General features: G+C 48.3%; 1 protein-coding gene across 4 annotated transcripts in view; it reads right to left on the bottom strand.

Annotated features, from left to right (window-relative positions):
- The window catches only part of LOC127620316 (zinc finger protein 516-like), a 65841-nt gene that overhangs the window by 22954 nt on the left and 20694 nt on the right, over positions 1–22193 (bottom strand). For all 4 annotated transcript variants that reach the window (XM_052093507.1, XM_052093508.1, XM_052093506.1 and 1 more), the window contains exon 2: positions 8832–10773. In XM_052093507.1, the coding sequence (XP_051949467.1) occupies positions 8832–10548 (1717 nt within the window). In that variant the 5' untranslated portion in view covers positions 10549–10773. The remainder of the gene's footprint in view (positions 1–8831; positions 10774–22193) is intronic.

The raw sequence follows: 22193 nt of genomic DNA, 5'->3' as shown, positions 1-22193 counted from the left end.
CATTGAACATGTCTGCAGTCTTTCTGTAGCTCTCTCCCTCTCTCTTTCTCTCTCTCTTAAGCCATCTGGTTTGCATTTGGTAGCTTACACTAGCTGCTGTGCAGCTCTCATTCCACCCTTTCTAATGTTATTTTTGAGCCAATTCAGAGAAGGATGTCCTCTGAGATGAACTTTACACCAACATAATGACCATGACTACTTCCCATTCTCTCTGCCTTCCGGTAGAACCACTACCCTACTGAACAAAACAACAACATCTTAAATCAGTCTATGATGGTTTACTGGACTTAAGATGCTGGTCTCCCAGACTGGCCAAACTGGTCTTCAGCTGGCAGAGCTGGTGCTCAGCTGGTTTAGATGGGGAGCCAGCTGGTCTCCCAGTCTGATCAGCTGAAAAGTGTACAAAACAATAGGTTACTATCGTAACCCCAGTTCTCTGAAACATCGAGTGGAGAGATCCACCTATGGGAAGGGCATCCGCACCTGACCTCTGCAGAAGCATCCAATTGCACCAAGTCTGGCCTGACAGACAGAAGCGCGTGTCCAATGCTCGGTAAGGGACCGCCCTTACCAAGTGCATAAAACACTAGTACGCGCTATCTTACCTCAGTGAGCATATTCGCTTCGTGCAGCAAGCGGGTAAGCTAGTGGATCTCTCCACTCGATGTTTCAGAGAACCGGGTTACGATAGTAACCTATTGTTCTCTTTCATCATCTCGTTCGAGATCCACCTATGGGAGATATGGACAGCTCCCCGATTGCCCAATACACTACAATGAGGCCCTGAAAGCCAGAGGATCGGTCACCTCGAAGGCGGTGCATGACACGTCACACGGAAACCACCCCACAAAGTGAGGAAGCCACTTTAGCAACAAAGAATAGCATATGGTAACATGCATTCGTGAATAAACCTGACCGCACTATCATGGTGAATATATGGTGCCAGGTGCAGAGTAGAAACATGCTTAGTGACTTTAAAGTGCTGGACTAGGCAGCCCAGACTTAAAGAGGGGTGGAGGGCCTAAGAGCACAAAGCTACAAAGAGCCGACACCCAGGACAGAATGAGCTACCGGGTTCTGGTAACATCTAGCCGGTAGTATCTGGCAAACGTATGGGGAGAGGCCCAGCTTGCAGCAGCACATATGTCCTGCAAAGAGACTCCCTTAAATAGAGCCCAAGAGGCAGCCATACCTCTAGTGGAGTGAGCTCTGATGCCCTCTGGGGGCTGCACTCCCTTTGATTCATATGCCAAAGATATAGCTTCCACAAGCCAATGAGAAAGGCGTTGCTTGGAAATGGGGTTCCCTGAGTCGGGGGCCCCAAGAGATGAAAAGCTGGTCGCCTTTTCTAAACGAGCTGGTCCTGTCTAAGTACGCCACGAGGGCACGTACAGGACACAAAGCGCTCAACCTCTGATCCTCTGTGGAGGAGAAAGGAGCTGGGTGGAACGCGAAAGCTCAATCACCTCACACGTGAATGCCGGGAAGCATTTTGGCATAAAGGCCGGGTTGGGCCTGAGAAAAACCTTATCTCCACTGAGAGAGAATTTAGTGCACGAGGGATGAACAGAGAGTGCATGCATATCACTGACCCGCTTGGCAGATGCCAAGGCCAAGAGCAAAGCTGTCTTGAAAGACAAATTCTTAAGGGAAATACTCCCCAGGGGCTCAAACGGCTGTTGAGACATTAGCGTCCAGCACCATGGAGAGGTCCCATTCAGGAACGACTCTCCTGGGGACTGGAAGAGAGCGGCGTATGCCCTTCATAAACCTACTGAATAAGGGGTGTTGCCCCACCGTAGCGCTGTCGAACCCCACATGACATGCAGCGATAGCCGCTAAATAGACCTTAATAGTGGAAAAGGATCTTCCCTTGTCCATAAGGTCCTGCAAAAGCATAAGATGTCGGTGATTGAGCACTGATATGACGCTACCCGTCGCCCTTCACACCACTCTTCGAACACCCGCCACTTACAGTCGTAAAGAGACCGTGTTGAAGAGGCTCTGGCACACTGAATGGTGGCCACAACACGTGGGGAGCCCCAATGTGTTTAAGTTGGCCCTCTCACGGGCCAGGCCCAGAGGGCCACCCTGTCCGGGTGCGGTGATAAATTTCCCCGCTCAGCTTGAGACAAAAGGTCTGTGCGAAGTGGGAGGGGCCATGGCTGGGCATACAGCAGAGGGATAATCTCTGAGAGCCACGGGCCTTGGGCCACCTGGGAGCTATCAAAATCATGGTCAAGCTCTGTTCCCTCACCCTGGCCAGAGACGGTGCTATGAGGCAAAGGGGAGGAAATGCATAGAGCAGCACGCTGGGCCACGGGTGGGCCAGTGCGCCCACGCCGAGGGGGCGTCCTCGTCCCGTGAGCAGAAGAACATAGGACAATGGGCGCTTAGCGAGGCTGAAGAGATCTACGGTTGGCTGGCCGAACCTCCTCCACAGTAGACACACTATCTGAGGATGGAGGCGCCAGTCTCCGTGAGAGCGGGTTTCCCTTGACAAGAGGTCTGCGCCCCTGTTCAGTATGCCCGGGACATGGGTCGCCCGTAACGACAGGAAATGCCACCTGCTCCATACTAACAGCCTGTGAGCGAGAGCATGCAGCTTGGAGGAGCGCATCCCCCCCTGGCGGTTGATATATGCTACAGCTGTCGTGTTGTCGCAGCGCACCAGCACATGATGCCCTTGCAAGCGGGCAGAAAGTGATTCAGAGCCTTCCACACAGTGAGGAGCTCTAAATAATTTATATGGGCTGAGTGAAGTGTGCTTGGCCACACACCATTCACTGTTCTGCCCTCTTGCGTGGCTCCCCATCCTGTTAAGGACGCCGCCTGTCGTCACTACTTTCCGCAGCATAATCGCCCGAGAGGGGTCCCATGCGCGAGAACTCTGGCGCTCCTCCAGTGGCGCAGTGCTGCTGTGCACGCAGCGCCACTGTGACAGAGCGGCGGAGATCGCTAAAGGGCTGAGATGAAGAGTTAAAACCCACTTCATGAACGCCCTCATTCTCAGAAGGCCCAAAGGCAGGACATGTATAGCCGCAGCCATAAGACCCTGTAGCCTGAGACATGCCTGAAAATGTATTCTCGCCCTTCTTTGAATTGTGAGAGGCAATTCATTAAGGAGAGAACGCTCTTGTGAGAGACGCGCACGATTGTAACTGAATTCAGCTCCAAACCCAGAAAAGTAACTCTCTGCGCTGGAGTGAAATTGCTCTTGCTCACGCTCACTCTGAAGCCGAGGCTGTGATGTGAGCGAGCACACGGGCAGTGTTTTGCATGACGATCTCTCTGAATCGGCTATAATCAGCCAATCGCCTATGTAAGTCAGGATTTTGAGCTCCGCTATTCTCAGCGGGCTAACCCTGCTTCCAAGACACGCATACAAAACACTCTTGGACTGAGTGCTAGGCCAAATGGAAGTACTGTGAATTCGTAACATATGCCTTGGAAGGCTAAACGAAGAAACTTCCTGTGTGGCGGTAAACGCTGATGTGAAAAACGCATCTTTCAGATCGATCGACGTGAACCAATCGCTCTGTTTTATTGCACGAGAGAACGCTGTGGGTTAACATTCTAAAATTGTATTTCCTTAAATGTTTGTTCAACACTCTGAGATCCAGAATAGGACGAAGTGAACCGCCCTTTTTGGAATCAGGAAATAACGGGAGTAAAAACCCTGTTGACATTGATGCGGAGGTACCACTCGCACCGCCTCTTCTCGAGAAGAGAAGAGATCTCGTCTTTCAGAATGTGCGCGGAGCTCTCTTCTGTGTGAGAAAAGATAACTCCGCTGAAACGCGGGCGGTTTTCTGGCAAACTGAAGTCTGTAGCCCTTCGTAATGGTGCGAATCACCCATTCTGGGGCAGACACAGACTGCCAGGCTGTCACGCGTGACGTGAGAGAGCCCACACTCACCGGCGAGTTGCCTAGGGCAGGCAATACAACCGGATCGTTCATTTGTGATACAATGGCGCCATCTAGTGGACAACTTAGGGGCTGACATGTAGAATTTCAGGGAACAACAGCACTTGGCAGAGCTTTCAGCTCTCAGTGTTTGATATTTTTGTTGTTCTTGTTTTTTGTTGTTTTTATTTTTGAAACACACACAGGGAATTGAACCTTTATTGAATGTGTGTGAAGTGGTTTGTGCAAACTGTGAAGAGACTGTGGTTGAGCACTTTTCAACAGTGGAGGGGCACACCTGGACAGTGAATTTCCCCAGTTCTGGAACTGGAAGCTGGGAGGGGAATTTTTTATGGACCACACCTGAACTTGTGACATGTCCATATTGAACTGGGGTTGGGCACCGAACTAGGGAAAAGGGGCCCTCGAGCTGAGAACTTCCTCCTTTTGGGTAAAGGGGAAAAAACTCAAGCTTGTGTCCACTGGGCTGGTCGCCTGAAAACCTGGACCGAGAAGCCCCTGGAGCTGAGCATCAGGTAGGCCTCTTCCTCTTCCCGTCCGGACGGGGTAGAGTGGGTGGGCTTTTTCGCTGCAGCCGCCATGAGGATGTCTTACCCCAGGGCTTAGGAGGATGGTTGGGCTGCTGGCTAGGCTGCTGGCTGGGTGGCCTGCTGCGAGCCTTAGGCCTGGCTGTGACTACGGCACGGCCGCCCTGTGGCTGGGGCCTGAGGGGGCCGTAGTGGGGGCTGGTGTGGAGTGGCCTTTCTAGGCAGGCACAGTTTAAACGCCTCATCCTCCTTCTTCTTATCATCGCTGTTGCATAAGTGCAACAGCAGGGCCAAAAAGAGCCTGGCCTGGTTCCACTGGGGCTCCTGCTATGTGTCTTTTCTCGCTGTCGGGCAGACCAGAGAGATTGAGCCAGAGGGCCCGTTCCCCACAACACATAGGGCCATGGAGCGTCCGCCCGGCTTGGACGGCCTGGCGGGCGCTACGAAGCGACCAGGTCCTTCACGGTAACGATCTCCTTCCACAGCGTCGGCGATGGCACGCCTTTCTCCAAATGAGTGCTCATGTCCTCCAACAGCTCGGCCTGGTAGGCCGAGAGGAGGAGGAAACATTTAGAGCCCGCATCACGAGAGCCGAGGCCTTGTCACGAGGCCTGGAAGACAGATGCTGAGAAGCGGTCCATCTTATTAGGGAGAACTGGCTTAGGAGGGGCCAGTAACCCTCCCTGCGAGGGGTTAAGGTGTCTGGCGATCGAGGGCTCAATGGTGGGAGGGTCGCCCATGCCACACGCTGCCATATCCTTAACCTCCAGACCCGCTAAGCCGTGCTTAAGATCTAGCGGGTCCTTCTAATAGAGTCGCATGTGCTTAGCACACGCAGGGAGTACAGGCAATGAGTGAACCGCAGGCGGCAGGGCATGCACACGACTGCACGTCCAGTGGGTTACCGGAGAGCTTGTGATCCATTGGAGAGGTGAAAGTTGATAAACAGGCGGGCAGCCTGAGCAAATCCAGGTAGCGAGCGTGGGTGGCTCGCAACCAGAAATAATCGCAACTAAACGCAACCGTCTGACAATCACGCCTGGCGGAGGCTGATCAAATGGATATTTCCTCCTGTTGACTGTGGTGAAGTCAGCGAAAACCGTAGAGCTGCGAAGCAAAGAGGTCGCGAGAAGCGAATAACAACTGAGGTAAGATAGCACATACTAGTGTTTTATGCACTTGGTAAGGGGCGGGTCCCTTACCGAGCATTGGACACGCGCTTCTGTCTGTCAGGCCAGACTTGGTGCAATTGGATGCTTCTGCAGAGGTCAGGTGCGGATGCCCTTCCCATAGGTGGATCTCGAACACGAGATGATGAAAGAAAACCTCTCTAAAACCAGCCAACAGAGCAGCCTGACCATTCTGGAGACCAGCTAAGACCAGAAAACCTTCTTAGGCTGTCCAAGCTATTTACAAGAGGAGATGGCTTGTTCTAACTAAGCATAATATGGTGTAATTATGAATCTTTTAGGGTAGATAAAGAGCATGCAAGAGCACTCTACAATCTTTTGACACCTACAACATGAAAATATCAGCATTGAGTGGACATTTGTTTCAGCTCTGACACAATGAAACCTCTGTTCTGGAAAATTCCAGCCATTTCAATCCCTAAGAGGCCACCTTTTGTTTTAGGCCATTTTATTTCTAAACGGTGTCGTTATACAGGGCAAAACTATCAGCTTCATGCAGGCTTCAAATATTGTGTCTTACCTGACCCATTTATAGACAATTAAAATAACAGCTCACTTTTTCTTTAAATATGTTGGAATTATTAGCCAAAGACCAACAGATCCAGTGCTCTATAGGCTTTGTTGACCCTGCAGAAACAGTTTAAACCAGCCTAAACTGTTTAGCCGGACTTGGCTGGTCTTTTGGCTGTTTTTAAAGGGGTTTTAGCCACTTTTTAGCTGGACAGGCTGGGACACCAGCTTAAACCATCTAAGACCAGCTTAAACCAGCTAAGACAAGCCATCTCAGGCTGGTTTAAGGTTTATTTTTTTATTATTATTATTATTATTATGGGAAATACCTGCCATCTGCAGTATTTTCCATTTACATTAGTGGTGTGATTTGACCAAAGAGCTGCACCGAGATGGGGAAAGTGGAAAAATTACAAAGAAATCTTTAGAGCTTGTCTTCCTGAGACAGAAAGTCTAGAAATAGCATTATGCAATGAGGCTAGACAGCTCCAGCCACATACACAAGATTTAACAATTCAGACTATGATTTTGCACCTTGATAACTACAAAACATGCCAAACAGCTTCAAAAGTCCAATATTGGTTTGATGGAGAGGAAGGTAATCAGAGGACAAAAAAAAAGATTTGAAGAGGGATGTACAAGTGATACTGAGAAATAAAAGGAAAAAAATGCATTAATGACACTGAATAAAATGTCTAGTGGTTCTTTTTTTAAATGTACCTTTTTAGCTTTAATACAGAAAGTAAAACAAACTGGAGGTAATACACATTTAAATATTTCTATGCAAAATGGGGATATGGTTCACAAAGCTCAAAATATGATCATTATGTTTATAATAAAAATCTAAACTAAAAAATATTTTCTGCAATCTCATTATTTAGATAATATTATTATCGCATCATTAAACACATAAAATAACTAACGTGTAGCTTCAATTAAAATCAAATAACTATTGGAAATTTTAAAGAATGCACAAATGCACAAACTAACAGTACAAAACAACTGAATGTTCTGAAATATATGTCCACAGGGTGTCTCTGTCCTCCTTCATTTCAGGTTCAGAGACAGTATCTCAGCACTAAAGAACTGTATAGACAGTATACGTTAAGCCAGTCGTGCACAAGATCTGACTGACATCATCCCATAGTTCCAAACCTGCTTTAACACCTGCCAGTAATGTTCAAAAGAATACTAAAATCTTGATTTGCTGGTTCAAATGTGTTTAATTAGTTATCTGCAGGAAGATGGTTCTCCAACAGCAGGATTAATCATTATGATAATTAATAATAAAGGCACATAATGTCATTTCTAATGTGACTGCAGCATATAAGCCTGCTTCATAAAATTAATAACAATCAGTAATCCCTCATTTAATTACTCCAGTGTTCTGATCAGTTAGAGGACGAATTCTATAACTGTAAAAAAAAATTCTACACATTTTTCATTTTCTCTCCTAATCTAGCCTCTCTGTAGACATGTAGCATTGTCACGTTTTTAGTTGAGCAAATTCAGCATGTGTAAAATTGCAGGCATTCCTAAGAGTATTGGTTCTCACACTGAATTAAACTAACTTTAACACTTGAGTTTAATTCAGTCTCTAATCAAACACACCTGAAGCAGCTTATAAAGGTTTTTAGGTTCACTCAAAACTTATAAACATTGCAAAACAGCTGTGTTAACAGAATTGGATCTAATGCTTCCTTCAAGTTCTCTAGGGAAGCTCCTATGGGATCTGAAGTCGCAATTATTTTGTGATGTGCATCAACGTGATTTTGGTTGGAATATAGACATATTGGACAATTTAATGTTTGTCTATCACTTTCTGATGAACACAAGAAGCTTTTTTAGTGCTACTGAAACAAAATGAAGAGCTAAGGATTTTCATTAGGTGTGTAATTGATGTTTTATCTGTATATTACTTGTGCTGCAACAGAGAAAGAATGAAGGGTAATATTGTTGTCACACAAGCCTGTTAGCTCAGGCACTATCCTTCATCAACAGTACACAAAATGTATATTAACTAAACTGTACGGTCAGCATTCACAATCTCATCTTATTACGATCAATACCAATTTGTTTAGAAAGTCTGGGATTATGATTTACGACATTGTGGTAGTCCATAAGCATTAGTGAGCACGTCTGATGTACGACTGACATGAATAGATCAAGCATCAATAGATTCAAGTGCTGAAAGTCTCATTTTCAGTGATTAACCATTTGCTATTCAATTCATGGAAGTGTATAAGCTTTTGTACAGAATTGTATAAATATTTCTGTTTATTTCTACACTTGTAGGCAGTGTAGTAAGCAGAATGGAGGTTGTGATCCATGCCCAAGGGATGCTTACATTTTTGAAAATGCAGTCTATGACTCTACAAGCAAAGAGCACACTTTTGAGATTAAAATACAAATTAAACTTTAAACATTGCACTGACTTTACATGTCTCAGTTCCGAAATTTAAGGACATAATTCACCAGAAAGGTACAAATTGTGTCAACATTTATTGTGTCATCATTTAACAAATATGTACGTTTTCCTTTTTCCTTGGAACACAAAAGAAGATGTGGTAACACTTTGTAAGTTTTCCATTCGATAACATTAGTTATCATGAACATCATGAAAATTTTTCATTTTTGGGAGAACTAGTCCTTTAAACATTAAAAAGGTGTCCTCACCTGTGTCCCCAGAGGACCCTGTTTGTCTTTGATCCCTGAAGTGTCCTGTAGATTCCCCTGCTTTACATGGGCTGGATCCTTGTTTACGGAACAGTCCATTTCCACCAATGGTTTCACCCAAGCCACCATGTCTAATGAGCATGTGGATGACCATCTGTTGCTGTGTGCGGAAACCCTTGCCACACTCCAAGCACTCTGAGGTTTTTTGGGAATGCTTCCGGCTGGGCCGAGACGTTGGGCGGTACTCAGAATCACTCAGATTCTCTGGGCTTCGCTCATTCGTTGAGGCCTGACCATTCCTTTCTCCATTGCTGTGGTGTTCATTGTTAGAGCCATGCATTCCAGCTCCTCTCCTTTTCTTGGTTGGTATACTCAAAGAGGGCTCCAGCTGTTTCTTCCGCTTGTCCTGTCTTATCATGACATACTCACCCTTTTCCCTGTTGAACGCTACATCTGCATCTGCTAACCTCTCCTCCCAGCCCTGGCTTTTCTCTGATACCTCCAACACTTTGCCTCTGGTGGCTAGTTGCCAAGTTTGGTAGCTACTTACTGGATCCAACTCGGAGATTCTTTTCCCTAGAGTGCCCTCAATAGGGTTCTCCTCTTTTCCTGCTGGTTTCAAATTTAAACATTCCAAGAAGCTTGTCTTGGAGACCGATGCAAAGTCTTTATCAATGCACATAGTATTTTTAGGAGCCTTCTCAACATTTCTGTGAACCTGATCATGCAATTGCAGGCTCGCTCGGTTATGGAAGAAGTTACCACACTTGGCACAGAGTTCATACAGACACACTTCGTTTACCAAGTTTGACTCATCCTGTGCTACCTCATTGACTGTAGCAGGACGGTAGAAGTCACTCTTTGGTTTTAACTTGGTGTTGTGGGACTTCATGTGGCTACGTAGGAACCGAGGCTCACGAAAACGGCGTCCACAGATCCGGCACCCATAATCCAGGCTGTTCTGATGCTTCTTCATATGAGCTTTTAGAAACCAGGCTTCAGTGAACACCTGGTCACATTGTTCACATGGAAACTCCCCTTTACCAAGTCCACTCTCTGACTCCTCACTGGTTGGGGCTTCTTTGGTGATGGAGTTTTCTTCAATAGGGTGCACCATTTCAAAATGAGTTTGCAGTGTGTCCTCCTGCAAAGCCTCATATGGGCACAGTTCACATCGGAAGACCTTGTGAAACTCTTGCATATGCTGTTCAAGATCTGGCTGGCTGGGAAGTCTCTTCCTACACAAAGAGCATTGCATGGACTGTTTACAATTCTCGCTAGAGTTCCTTTCCTTCTTCATGCCTTTCTTCCTAGTTTTGGTTGCATTCTCACCACTTACAACATTGTTGCAGGCCGAGGTGCTCTCAGTTGGACTGGAACAACCACCTTGATCTTCAGGTACCCCTCCTTCCTTCTCCCCACCCTCATCCATGTCTTGTTCTTCACCGCCGGCGCTCTGGCCTATGCTGTCAAGTTTGTGGCTGCGAATATGGGCCTTTAAGCTACCCTTCTGTGCAGAGCGGTGCTCACAGTGGGGGCACTTATATGGTTTCTCCCCAGTGTGCTTTCTCATGTGCTGGGACAAGGAGCTGAGGAATGGAAAGCTTCTTCCACAGAGTTCACAAGTGTGACCCGGGCTCTTCTTGTCTTCAGATTTGTCCTGGCCAGCCTCGGAGAAGGTCTCTTCTTCTGTAACTTCTTGTCGTCCCACCTCCATCTCAAGGCTTGAATATTCCACAATGCTGCTATCTGTTTTCCAATTGATTAGATCCTATTAAACCTGTCTCAGCTGTAGTCATTCAGTCTGAATATAAGTTTTTTTTGTCAAACGTGTCATTGTTGGTAGTTTTATGTTGACAGTGTTGCTTTTGTCTGGAATATTTCTGGAGTTTTTTCTCTTATGAATCATCTTACCAGGAGAGGGTATGCTTCATTCTGTCACCTGAGAGGAAATAGACACAAAACAAAGACAAATTTGAGACTAAATCAGCTTTGCAAATGAGCAAATAAAGGTTCTTAATAAATTAGTCCATGGTAAGCAGTTATAAGTAAAGGCAAGACACATGTAACTGCAATTACTTTATTCTTATGATTCTTACTATACAATAGCAATAGTTATGAAATGCACATAAAGGTAATAACCGGAATTCAAGTGATGAGTCTATAACAGCAGTAGAGATACAGAAATGTTACATGGAAATAAATTTGGCACAGTGTTGGAGACCACCCCCAGCTAACAGAGTACTTTTATATAATGTCATTTGAAAGTCTTTTGTTCAGTCAAAATTACAAATTTAAGGCAGGAATCATACTGCATAACTGAATTTAGAGGAAAAAATACATTAGATTTAATGCAGCACCATTTACAAGTGAGTGGGAGAGAGACAGAGAGAGAGAGAGAGAGAGAGAGAGAGACAGACTGCTGATGTCCTCATTTAAGAGTCATAGGGAATAGCACGTCTTTATGTTAAGTCAGTCTGCTTATGCAACACTTATCCGACATGCTCTCTGATTATTTGAACAAGAACATAAAGACAGATTGAGTAAATACAGTGCTCAGTTTTCCAACAAGGTACAACTGTTAAAATTCACAAAGTACACACATCCTGGCCCAGAATCAGGATATCCTGCCATTCATTTTTGTTTTCTATCAATACTAAACATAGCAAACCTTTTTTGCATTCTTCAAAATGGTTATGCTGACTGATGTACTATAGTATATTGCAGTTCCCTTCCATTGTGTTTTGTGTTTAAATGAATCTCTGACTGTCTTGTTTGTGCAATTGCCAGTGCCAGGTGTGTGTGTGTGTGTGTGTGTGGGTGTGAATCTTTGTATGAAGGACAACAGTACAAATCTCAGTTAGTCCCCTCCTGTAGTCAGTATGAGTAGCGGCTGTCTGCTCACAGACAAAAATTCATTTTGTGTATGTGTGTGGGTGCGTGTGTGTGCTGAGGCGTAAAGAGACTATTCAGTGTTGGGAAAGAGAGGGGCCAGTTGGGATAAACCCTGAGGGCCATCCTCCCTCTCCCTCTCTCTCTCTCTCTCTCTCTCTCTCTCTCTCTCTCTCTCTCTCTCTCTTTCTCTCTCAACAATCAATAATCCATTATAAACTAACTACATTTCACCACTGGCCCCGTATCCCCCTCACACAAACACAAACAAAGCACTCACCTTCACACAGTTCATCTTTTGCGTTAGGTTAACTTGCCAGTCTATAAAATGCCAGATAGGAAATTTAAACAGGAGACATTTAGGGAATTGGAAGTTTTCCTAGAGGCCCAATAATGCATTTATCCTGACTTAAATCCCATATATACCTACTTATCTCCAAATCGACAGTATTTCCTTTTATTTATTTTTTTATTCAGTATGTTGGGTAGTATATACATTGTAGTATACGCACAATGACAATGGAATGGATAGGGTGCTTAACTACATAATAACGGAACTGAACATGCTGAGTTGGTAATGAACAGTCTTTTGCTGTTTGGCAAACTAATGAGCTGAGCATTAAATGGTCGTAACTATGATACTGGGAGGTTTGGGAGAGGTGTAAGAACAAACTAAACACACACACACGCACGCACACACGCACACACACACACACACACACACACACACACACACACATACTGTATACACACGTCAGCAGTGGGGTTATTATTGAAACATGGCAGTTCCCGGAGGGCTTACCTCAGCTCTGCTGACCTACTTATCCCCAGACAGTTCAGCTCATCTTGTAGCTCCATCAATGCTGGATCAGTGCATTTTTCAAATTGAGTGGTGTGTGTGTGTGTATGAGTGTGCATGCACTCAAATCCTAAACCAATTTGTGCATTTTGTCCAAATACACAAATGTACAGAGACAGTTACCAAACCACTAACGGGCATCAATGCCAACAAGGGAAGATACCAAAGATCTCGACTGTCTTTTGTTCTTATTGTGATGTGATGGACAGCAGATTAATCACTTATTATTACAAGCATAATGAAACAAAACAAAACTCTTTAAACTAACTTGTAAACATAATGAAACAAAGGAAAATGCTTTGTATTGTATCATTATCAGTTCATGTTTTGTTTTTAACTCATGAAACATCTTTCCTAAAACAAACCAGCAAACTAACATAATAAAACAAAACAAAACCTATTTTAAATAACTTACCAACATCAACTCGTGTTTTGTTTTTAACACATCAAACATCTGTCCTAAAACAAACAATCACACATGAAAAATGAAACAAAACAAAACTCTACTAAATTCCACATTACAGTCCAACTGACACTCGAAATTCATGTTTAGTTTTTAGTGCAACAAAGATCTGTCCTAAAACAAACAAGTGAACAAACATAAAATAAAGTGTTTTTAATAAATTAATTTACAAATTAAATGCATCCAACATCTGTCCTAAAACAAACAACCCCCAAAAAACATAATGAAACAAAGCTAAACATATTGTCCCCATGGCCACAGTCATTGGGGGATTGGACCCCAATCCCCCCCCCCCCCACACACACTCCTTCTCACAACAGAACTGCCACAATAGCTCATGTCTATACCTCCTCCGAACAGCGGGGTGTCCAGCATGACCATTGTTGGATACAGGTTTCATCCTAGCTAGAGGCCTGTCTGAACCATATCTGGATGGGGAAGACAAAGGGAAGTCCCTCCCGGTCCCATTTCAGAGTAGGTTTTCCCTGGTTCCCCTCAACTACTGACTAGAGCTGCAATGGCGCCTCAAGAGTTGTGTTTGTGAGCATGATAGCAGGTGTTAAAACCAATGCTGTCATGTTAAATTACAGATACTGCCGTGGGAGTGAATCCCACAGGTTTGAAGCTAAGGAACCAAGAGAAGCCAATAAGACACAAGCTTGGTTGGACATGGTACACAAAATGTCAAGTCCAGCAAAGTTCAAGTCTGTGTAATAAGGAATGCGCATACAGATGTGGTTATTCGATAAAACTAAATGGAGAATGGGCACAAATGTTCCCATTTAGCTGTAATGTAAAGCTTAGTGATATGGCTTACCCAGGGTGAAGGGCTCCTTTGTTCTGCAGTTTCAGAAATGAAGACACAATGAAAACTACTTAACTGTGGCCTGCAATGAGAGCGGTTATGACTAAATGTTTATGATTCTAGCTGTTTCCACAGTTGCGGTTACTATGGGATACAGTTAAGATCGCAGGATCCCATGCAATCTTAACTTCTCTCTGAGATGCCTGTGACAGTTACCCCTGCCTCAACTCTAATCTGTCATTCCCACATTTCTGACACTTTACAAAAAGAAAATGTAAAAAAACATTCTGTCATTATTTGTCATTAGGACAAGAAATGTCAGAAAAGAACCATAAAAGTAGTCCATGTGACTTTATGCACTATATTCCAAGTCTTCTGAAGCCATACTATAGCTTTGTGTGAGGAATAGACTGAAATTTAAGATGATATTCTCTGATAATCTTCCCCTCAGCCACAGCTATTTTTCTTTTTGTATGGTCAAAAATCACAGCATACAATTTTTAAATGCCAACATAAATGATAAAGAGAAAATAATAAAATAATCTTAATTTCTATTAATTTAAACAATAGTTTTCACTTAAACAAGTACATTTATATTTATATTTAAATGTTTATGTTACTTGACAAAAGATTTTTAAAGCATTTGCCCAATATGCTTAGCAAAAAATTGCAAACATTCTAATTGGAACGACACTTCTTTTGTGACATACTACTGCTGGACTAATTAAATCATAATTAAATGATTAATGATTAATTAGTAGCCATATGCTTGAGGAAATCCTTTGCGCACTTAAAGACAGGAAAAACAGACATCTTTATGAGTGTATTTAAAAGCAGCATTTGCTGTTAACACACTATTAACACACAACAACAACACATGCCCACAACAACATGCATAAGCGCAAAAACACACAAACACACAAAGACGGCCAGATTTTACTGCAAAGAAAAAGCAGCACATATATCTGAGATCCACAGAGCCCTGAGCGAGAGCTCCATTCTTTCTTTGCTCTCTTTTCTCTGGCTGATGAATGGCTATGGCGAATCAACTGTCTGCTCGCTTATTTAACCTGACGGCTAGACCAGCTCAGCACAAACACCCCATGCTCTGGACACTGCTCCTCTGCTCTGAGTGTGAATGTGTGGTTGAGAGAGAGTGTATCTGCATGTGAAAAACAGAGCTTAAGCAGTACATCACACACAGTTTTCCTAACACACCCTGATCAAACCCAGTGTTTCCCCACCCATCCTTTTTTCTTTTGTCTTTTATACCCCCACAGCCTCATGTAAGGCTCAAGTACCCCTTAACTGACAACAAGCCAGAAACATGTACCTTTTAACTCTTGCTATAATGGGCATTTATATGTATATATGAAATAATAACAATAATAAGAATACAAATTATATTCATGAACACGCAACAGACATCAAGATTTTCTACTGTAAAATAACTGAAATTTCAGGATAATTCTCTTCAAAACCTAAAAAATAAAAAATTTGACATGTAAAAAAAAAGACTTGTAATAAGATTCATAGATGGTATTGAGTACTTTTATGATATTGTAGGTCCTTTTTTAAACTATTACATTGTTCGACCCCGTGTCCACATGCATGGACATTGTATTTTGGCTTTGCTATATGCAACACATAATTTAAATTCACTTAAACTGACTGATCTACCTTGTGCTGCCAGGTAAAGGGTTAAACATTTGTAACTAAAAAACATGGCACCAATCACAGCGTAGTTTATCTTTGGGATATACAATGACAAAAGTACATCTGGTAAGAAACCAAATTATGTTTTTACATTAAAACCTGTTTGTGTCAAAAGATTAGAGCACATCTTTTTCTTAGAAATCCTATATTAACTGTGCATTATCACAATGAGAATCGTTTGGTTACGTATGTAACCTCCGTTCCCCGAGGGAGGAAACGATACGTTGTGTCGGAGAAGCGACACTAGGGGTCTCTCTTGAGCACCGATATTCACCTCTGATCTTTTTGAAAAGGGCCAATGGGAGTTGGCAGTCAGTATTTGCATACCCCGCCCCCGGACATACGGGTATTTAAGCGGGGCAAATACGGGAGTTCATTCAGGATTTTTCTGAGGAGCCGGAAATGGTCCGGCCACAACAGTGGCTCGGTTCAGCGACATGGCGGAGGAAAGACACAATGTGTCGTTCCCTCCCTCGGGGAACGGAGGTTACATACGTAACCAAACGTTCCCCTTCTGTCGCTCTCTCCACGTTGTGTCGGAGAAGCGACACTAGGGGACCCATTCCAATCTTGCCATGCGCTGAACCTTGTACGAGGACCGCCGATACAGAGGCGGGCAGGGATTTCATCCAGTGCCACGCATCATCTGTACCTGGCTGCACGTACCCTTCCCCAATGCCCCATAAGAACATTGGAGTCCTTCTAGTTACCCTGGGAGGGGAACAAGGCGATGTTTGCCAACATGGGAACGGGCCAGCCTGGCTGAGCCTCTTTTCTCTCTATATTTCTCGCACAGAGCAATCACGGCCGGGGCCCTTACACGCATATAGGGAAGGGGGTCTTACCCAGACCCTGCGGAGACCACACCTGCCCTTTTTCTTGGGGAGGAAAAGTGGTAGACACGTCACACGGCCGTCTTAGGGCTCGTGTGGAAAGTAAGGTGCGGTGGTAGATCCAGCCTCGAAAGGGGAGTTGCTACAGCACGGCGACCGGGCAGCTGTAACTGCCTAAGGGAGACACGGGGTCCGCTCGTGAAGGGACAGAACCGTGGAATTACACACAGGGGGAGTCCGAACAGGAGGCCTTCTTATTTTACCTGTGGAGCCCCTATACCAGTACGGGGTGGCCACCAGGGTACCCGCAGTGGCTTGGGTCGGCGAGTTCCTCCGCTGAACCGCAGACCCGGAGGGCTGGGGAGGAATCGACCAGGGTCCCGACTCGGAGTGGGGCGCCCTGGGAAGAAGGCGCATTACTTTACCTTGACGTCAGGAAAAGGGCGCTGGGCGCAAGCGATCCACCCGGCCAGTCGGTCTACGTGTTAACGAGTTCTACGGGCTCGGACCTTAGAAAACACGAGACGCAACTGACTCAACGCGGAGGTTGTAAAACCTCGCGAAGGTGTTGGGTGTTGCCCATCCCACGGCTCTACAGATGTCTGCTAGGGAGATGCCCTTGGCCAGTGCCCACGAGGACGCAACACCCCTTGTTGAGTGAGCTCGGACCCGCAAGGGTAGGGGCACGGCCTGGGTGTGATAAGCCAGTGTGATGCCGTCGACAACCCAGTGGGCGAGCCTCTGTTTGGAGACGGCATTCCCTTTCTGCCGTCCCCCAAAGCAGACAAAGAGCTGCTCAGAGTGTCTGGTGCTCTGTGTGCGGTCCAGGTAAATACGCAGGGCGCGCACTGGACACAGCAACGAAAGGGCTGGGTCTGCCTCCTCCCGGGGCAGCGCTTGCAGGTTCACTACCTGATCTCGGAATGGTGTGGTAGGAACCTTGGGCACATAGCCCGGTCACGGTCTTAGGATCACAGATGTATCTGCCGGACCGAACTCCAGGCAAGTGTCGCTGACAGAGAACGCTTGCAGGTCCCCGACCCTCTTAATGGAGGCGAGCGCGATCAGCAGGGCCGCTCTTAAGAGAGAGGGCCCTGAGTCCAACTGATTCGAGCTGCTCAAGAGAGGTCTCTGGAGTCCTGCCAAGACTACCGAGAGATCCCAGGAGGGAACTAGGCCTGGCCGGGAGGGATTCAACCTCCGGGCGCCTCTCAGGAACCTGAGGATCAGGTCGTGCTTACCCAAAGACTTGCCGTCTACAGGATCGTGGTGGGCGGCGATAGCGGCAACATACACCTTGAGGGTGGACGAGGACCGCCTCCTGTTCAGCCTCTCCTGTAGGAACAGAAGCACTGACCTAATCGCGCATCTCTGCGGGTCTTCGGCTCGGGAAGAACACCAATCTGCGAACAAGCGCCACTTTAGGGCGTAAAGGTGCCTGGTAGAGGGGGCTCTGGCTTGGTTGATGGTATTCACAACGGTGGCCGGTAAGCCGGCTAGCTCTTCCGCATCCCGTCCAGGGACCAGACGTGGAGGTTCCAGAGGTCTGGGCGTGGGTGCCAGAACGTGCCCCGTCCCTGAGAGAGGAGGTCCTTTCTCAGTGGAATTCGCCAGGGAGGAGCTGTCGCGAGGAGCCTGAGTTCCGAGAACCAAGTCCGAGTGGGCCAGTAGGGGGCCACCAATGTGACTTGCTCCTCGTCCTCCCTGACCTTGCACAGCACCGGTGCAAGAAGGCTCGCTGGGGGAAATGCGTACTTGCGCAGCACCGAGGGCCAGCTGTGTGCCAGCGCGTCTGTCCCGAGGGTAGCCTCTGTTAGGGCGTACCAGAGCGGGCAGTGAGAGGTTTCCTGGGTGGCGAACAGGTCTACCTGGGCCTTGCCAAACCATTCCCAAATCAGCTGGACCGACTGGGGGTGAAGCCTCCACTCCCCACCGGGCAGGCGTTGTCGTGATAGCACGTCCGCTACGACGTTGAGCTTGCCGGGGATGTGAGTGGCACGCAGCGACTTGAGTCGCTGCTGGCTCCATAGGAGGAGACGGTGGGCGAGTTGTGACATGTGGCGGAGCGTACGCGCCTTGGCGATTTATGTACACCACCACCGTGGTGCTGTCCGATCTCACGAGGACATGTTTGTCCCGAACTAACGGGAGGAACTTCCTGAGAGCAAGAAGGACGGTCAGCAACTCCAGGCAATTGATGTGCCAACGCAGCGGGGCCCCTTTCCAACGGCCCGCTGCTGCGTGCCCGCTGCACACGGCACCCCACCCGGACCGGAGGCGTCGGTTGTGACCAGGACACGTCGGGACACCTGCTGCAGGGGCACTCCTGCCCGTAAAAAGCAGAGGTCTGTCCAGGGTCGGAGTGTTTTGAGGCAGGCGGGGTGATCCTTACCCGATGCGTGCCGCGGTGCCATGCTTGTCTCGGGACTCGAGTCTGGAGCCAGTGCTGGAGTGGTCTCATATGCATCAACCCCAGCGGCGCGACCGCCGCAGAGGACGCCATATGCCCCAGGAGCCTCTGGAAAAGTTTTAGAGGGACCACTGTGCCTGGCTTGAAGGAAGCGAGGCAGTCCAGCACCGACTGAGCACGCTCGCTTGTGAAACGTGCTGTCATTGAGACTGAGTCTAACTCCAACCCGAGAAAAGAGATGCTCTGAACCAGAGTGAGCTTGCTCTTTTCCCAGTTGACCTGAAGCCCCAAGCGGCTGAGATGCCGGAGCACCTGGTCTCTGTGTGTGCATAGTAACTCTCGAGAGTGTGCTAGGATGAGCCAGTCGTCGAGGTAGTTGAGAATGCGGATGCCGGCTACTCGTAGCAGGGCAAGGGCGCCTCTGCGACTTTCGTGAAGACGCGAGGGGACAGAGACAGGCCGAAGGGGAGGACTTTGTACTGAAACGCCTGGCCGTCGAACGCGAACCGTAGGAAGGGTCGGTGTCGTGGCAAATTTGAGACGTGGAAGTACGCGTCCTTCAGGTCCACCGCTGCGAACCAATCTAGATGTTGAACGCCAGCCAGAATATTTCTCTGCGTAAGCATTTTGAACGGGAGTTTTAACAAGGCCCGATTGAAAACTCGCAAGTCCAGGATTGGTCGTAAGCCGCCGCCTTTCTTGGGTACAATGAAGTAAGGGCTGTAGAAACCCTTCCTCATTTCGGTTGGAGGGACGGGCTCTACCGCGCCCTTGGCTAAGAGGGTCGCAATTTCTGTGTGCAGGGAACTGCCGTGCTCACCGTGTACTGCGGAAAAGCGGATGCCCCTGAAGGGGGGTGGGAGCCGGGCAAACTGAATTGCGTAACCGAGTCGAATGGTCCGGTGCAGCCAGCGTGATGCATTGGGAAGCGAAAGCCATGCTTCCCAGCTCTGCGCTAGGGGCACCAAAGGGACGAGTATTTTGGACGTACCCGGAGGGGCCTCACAGCGGGGCGGAACAGGTAATGCAGCGTCGGGCGGCTTCGTTGCAGCCTGAGGCTGAGGTGCTGAGAATAGACTCAAAGCACTTACCTTGCTCGCGCCCGGCAGGGGCGGGTTCTTGACTGAGGAGGAGGTCTGATGTTGGCGTCCTCTGGACTCGTCTGAACCGGCCAGCCGGGGGACAGTCATGGGCAGGCGGAAGGCGGGATCGCCGCGTCCGGTGTACTGGGACTGTTGTGATCTGAAAGCACATTGCTGTGAGAACGGCATTTGCGGGCCAGGTGACCCAGTGGCAAAGGAAATAGCTCTTTTATTGAGAATGTGGGTACCACAGCCCCCGTCAGGGGGTGTGGCAAATGAAAAACAAAGGATTCTCCTCCCGGCCCTCCACCGGGGGACGGAGCGGTCTTACCACCTCCGGAGCTAACGTCTACGGCTCTGGGTCGGCTGTCTCAGGAACGCTTGGGAGCCTTCCGGGTCCTGGAGGGGGTTCGTGAGACAGGGGGCGTGCGCCGCCTGCGGAGTGCTCGACGCTGGGGCTGAGAGCTGGGCCCAGGTTGAGGTTGTTTCCTCGCAGGGGGACGCCCTCGGCGGGCAGACGGGGCAGGGCCCGTAGCGGCAGGTCTGCGGCGGGGCATGGTGTGCGAAATGGCCTCCGTCTGCTTCTTCACCGCGGAGAACTGTTGGGCGAAGTCCTCGACGGTGTCACCGAAAAGGCCAATCTGGGAGACAGGTGCGTCCAGGAAGCGGTTTTTGTCAGCCTCACGCATCTCGACCAGGTTGAGCCAAAGATGGCGTTCCTGGACCACTAGGGTGGCCATCGTCTGTCCGAGTGCCTGCGCTGTGGCCTTCGTCGCTCTCAGGGCGAGGACGGTCGCTGAGCGCAGTTCCTGATGTGTTCCTGCAGCACATCAGGATCAGGTCCACCCCGTGCATGTTTCTGAGAGCTTTGGCCTGGTGGACTTGCAGGAGGGCCATCGCATGCAGGGCGGAGGCAGCGCGTCCAGCAGTAGTGTAGGCCTTCGCGTTAAGCGAGGATGTTGTCCTACAGGGCTTGGATGGGAGTACGGGGCGACCCCGCCAGGAGGTAGGGCTACCGGGGCATAGATTGTGCGCAACTGCCCTATCAACCTGGGGAATCGCGTCATACCCGTGGCGCTCTCCGCCGATGAGGATGGAGAGAGTGGAGCGGGTGGCACCTAGACGAGCGGAGAGCGGGCTCTCCACGTAGACGCCAGCTCATCATGCACCTCCGGAAGAAAGGGACCGGGGATGCGAGGCCGCGAACGGCGGCTACCCCCAGGAACCAATCATCCAACCGAGAAGGCTGTGGGGAGGATGGAGGGTTCCAGTCCAACCCCACGCTCAAGGCGGCCCGGCAAGCATGTCGGACATCTGAGCGCCGGCCTCAGCCTGGGCCTACTGGCCCAAAGGCGGCAGTCCAGGGAGTCCTCGGCATCAGACACCGCACTCTCCGATGCAGCGGTGAGCTCATCTGCTTCGGACTCGGGAGGATAGACAGCCGGGCCGTGAGGCGAAGCCGCTATCGCCGCTGAGCGTGGACGGAGACCAGCGAGCGTGTCGGGAACGGGAGGTTCGCGGGGGCTACCCGGCGAAACTGCACCCGCTGCTGCCCCAAATCGCCCTCAGCGCTAACCGCACCGTCCTTAATCCCGTGGGAAGAAGGAGCAATGCGGGTGCAGCTGGGGTGGCTTGCTTTCTGTTGAAAGCGAGCCGCGATCGCTAACGTGGTCATGGTCATGTTCTCACAGTGAGAACATGAACCATCCACAAACGCCGCCTCGGTGTGATCGCGGCCCAAACACACGAGACAGCGCCTGTGGCCGTCTGAAGCAGAGAGCACTCTACCGCATCCAGGAACGACACAGGGGCGGAAAGGCATCTTGAAAAGACGCGTCCTTAAAAGGACGTTCAACGGCGCTGTGTTTGCTCTTTTAGAGAAAATTACTCTTTTACTAAAAACTCTTTTAATACACAGTGTGTGTGTATGCGTGTCTGCGCTGTCGAGGCTCAGGGGCAACAATGCACGCCGTGCACTGAGAAGGAGAAAGCCGCTGTTGTCGCCGTCAAGATCCAACAGCATGCAGATCGTCAGAGGAAAACAGGAACGTTTAAGTGGCGTGTAACTCGCAGCAAACTGCAGACAGACCATTGGCTCCGAAGAAATTTTCTGAATGAACTCCCGTATTTGCCCCGCTTAAATACTCGTATGTCCGGGGGCGGAGTATGCAAATACTGACTGCCAACTCCCATTGGCCCTTTTCAATAAGATCAGAGGTGAATATCGGCGCTCAAGAGAGACCCCTAGTGTCGCTTCTCCGACACAACGTGGAGAGAGCGACAGAAGGGGAACAATGGGTTC

The sequence above is a fragment of the Xyrauchen texanus genome, chromosome 26, assembly GCF_025860055.1.
Source record: "Xyrauchen texanus isolate HMW12.3.18 chromosome 26, RBS_HiC_50CHRs, whole genome shotgun sequence".
Taxonomy (NCBI): domain Eukaryota; kingdom Metazoa; phylum Chordata; class Actinopteri; order Cypriniformes; family Catostomidae; genus Xyrauchen; species Xyrauchen texanus.
This window is presented reverse-complemented; position numbering and strand designations above follow the sequence as displayed.